The sequence below is a fragment of the Antrostomus carolinensis genome, unplaced genomic scaffold (genome assembly GCF_000700745.2).
Source record: "Antrostomus carolinensis isolate BGI_N321 unplaced genomic scaffold, ASM70074v2 scaffold39516, whole genome shotgun sequence".
Classification (NCBI taxonomy): Eukaryota; Metazoa; Chordata; class Aves; order Caprimulgiformes; family Caprimulgidae; genus Antrostomus; species Antrostomus carolinensis.
In genome coordinates, this window is record NW_010324654.1 from 1 (window position 1) to 1,479 (window position 1,479).

A 1,479-nucleotide genomic window follows, 5' to 3' on the forward strand; every position below is an offset into this window, starting at 1 on the left:
CCAAGGAAATCAGTAGCGCCTCTCCCTCCGGTAGTGGCAAACAGAGGGGGCCCGGGGACTACCTGCACTTTTCTCCCGATCAACAGTACAAATCCAGCGGCGTCCAAGCCAAAATTGTAAATGACGAAGGTACCGACCGGAAGTACACGAGCCCTGTTTACCCCTGGATGCAGCGGATGAACTCCTGCGCTGGTAAGGCATTTCGATGGGGGGGCGGGAGGGGAAGGAAAAGTTTCTTTCCCCAAGGTTTTTTTTTTGTGTGTGTGTGTTGTGGATTTTTTTTTTTTTTTTCTTAGATAAAGTACAGACTGCTGGAAAGACACAGTTCCTGCAGGCAATGTGTAACACGAAACCTTCCCAGGTTATTTTAGACCTGGCACGTTGGCACCCTGGGAACGGTGGCCGAGAGCCCAGCCTGTGGGTTCACTGGTGAAAGTTACTGGGGAATCCTCAGGAAGCAGAAAAAAGGAGAGGAAAAAAAAAAAAAGAGAGGGAGAGAAAAAGAAAGGGGCAAGACAGTTTTATCACTCTCCTAAAGCCACCCCAAAGCCTCTGCTCTGCTCCTTCATTGTCAGAGAGCGATGCAGGGAATATGCCCTCTGTACTGAGGATCCAATGCGTTTGTGGCACATTCCTACTCGCCCCCCTCCCCCAGCTCATTAGCCTCTAAGTATTGGATATTGAAAGCACGTTTCTGGGGCCGTGGGCGCAGTTCCATGGCATCGTGGATTTTCTCTGACTTACAAGTGAACTTCACATAATTGAGATATTCTGTCCAGGAGCGGTGCTGAGGGGGAGAGTTGTACAAGGGTGACATTGATTTTTAATAATCCCATATTAAGACATTTGCTTCCAGTGTTTGTTAATGACGCCCCTCCTCTCCCCTCCTCCCTAGTTTATGTTTGCTGGACTGTGGGTCGAATTTCTTTTTTGGAAAGTTAAACTTTTAGCAAGACCATTCTGATGTTGTTTTGCATTCGAAGGCAATAAATTCCAGAGCAAATGGTAAATGCTCTTCTATGATCTTTAGCTGATGTCTATAATTATACTTAAATTACAGACCCTCTCTAGTCACAGCCATGGCAATAGAGTGTGTTTGTGTAAACACACCCGCACAGGCGTGCACACACACACGCACACAAACATACACATGCGTGCAGATCCCCGGATCGCACACGTGTGCGTGTGTGTGCGTGTGTGTGCGCGCACAGGCTCTCAACGCGCAGAGGGTAGACGCTGCTCAGCGATTCACGCGGCTGCTGCCTACTCCGCTTTCCTTAGGTCCGCCTTAAAGCCTTTTTGTATCCCAGTTGCCCCACCACCCTAAGCCCGCTGCACATCCGCATTTACAGCTGGTCAGGCAGGAGAAAAGGAAAAGAGGGACAAACGACAACAGAAAAAGGCCTCCAGGAAACCAGAGCAGCCCCCCCAGCTCCCGTGATTGTGCCTGCAAAAGCGGGCAGAGTATACTAACCGCTC

At 49.5% G+C, this 1,479-nt stretch overlaps 1 protein-coding gene across 1 annotated transcript in view; it reads left to right on the forward strand.

Annotated features, from left to right (window-relative positions):
* Positions 1–5: 5 nt before the first annotated feature.
* HOXA6 (homeobox A6) overlaps positions 6–1,479 on the forward strand; it is a gene marked incomplete at its 5' end in the record, with an annotated part of 1,825 nt that continues 351 nt past the window's right edge. Inside the window, one exon of the mRNA XM_010171004.2 lies at positions 6–192. Coding sequence (XP_010169306.2) covers positions 6–192 — 187 coding nt within the window. The remainder of the gene's footprint in view (positions 193–1,479) is intronic.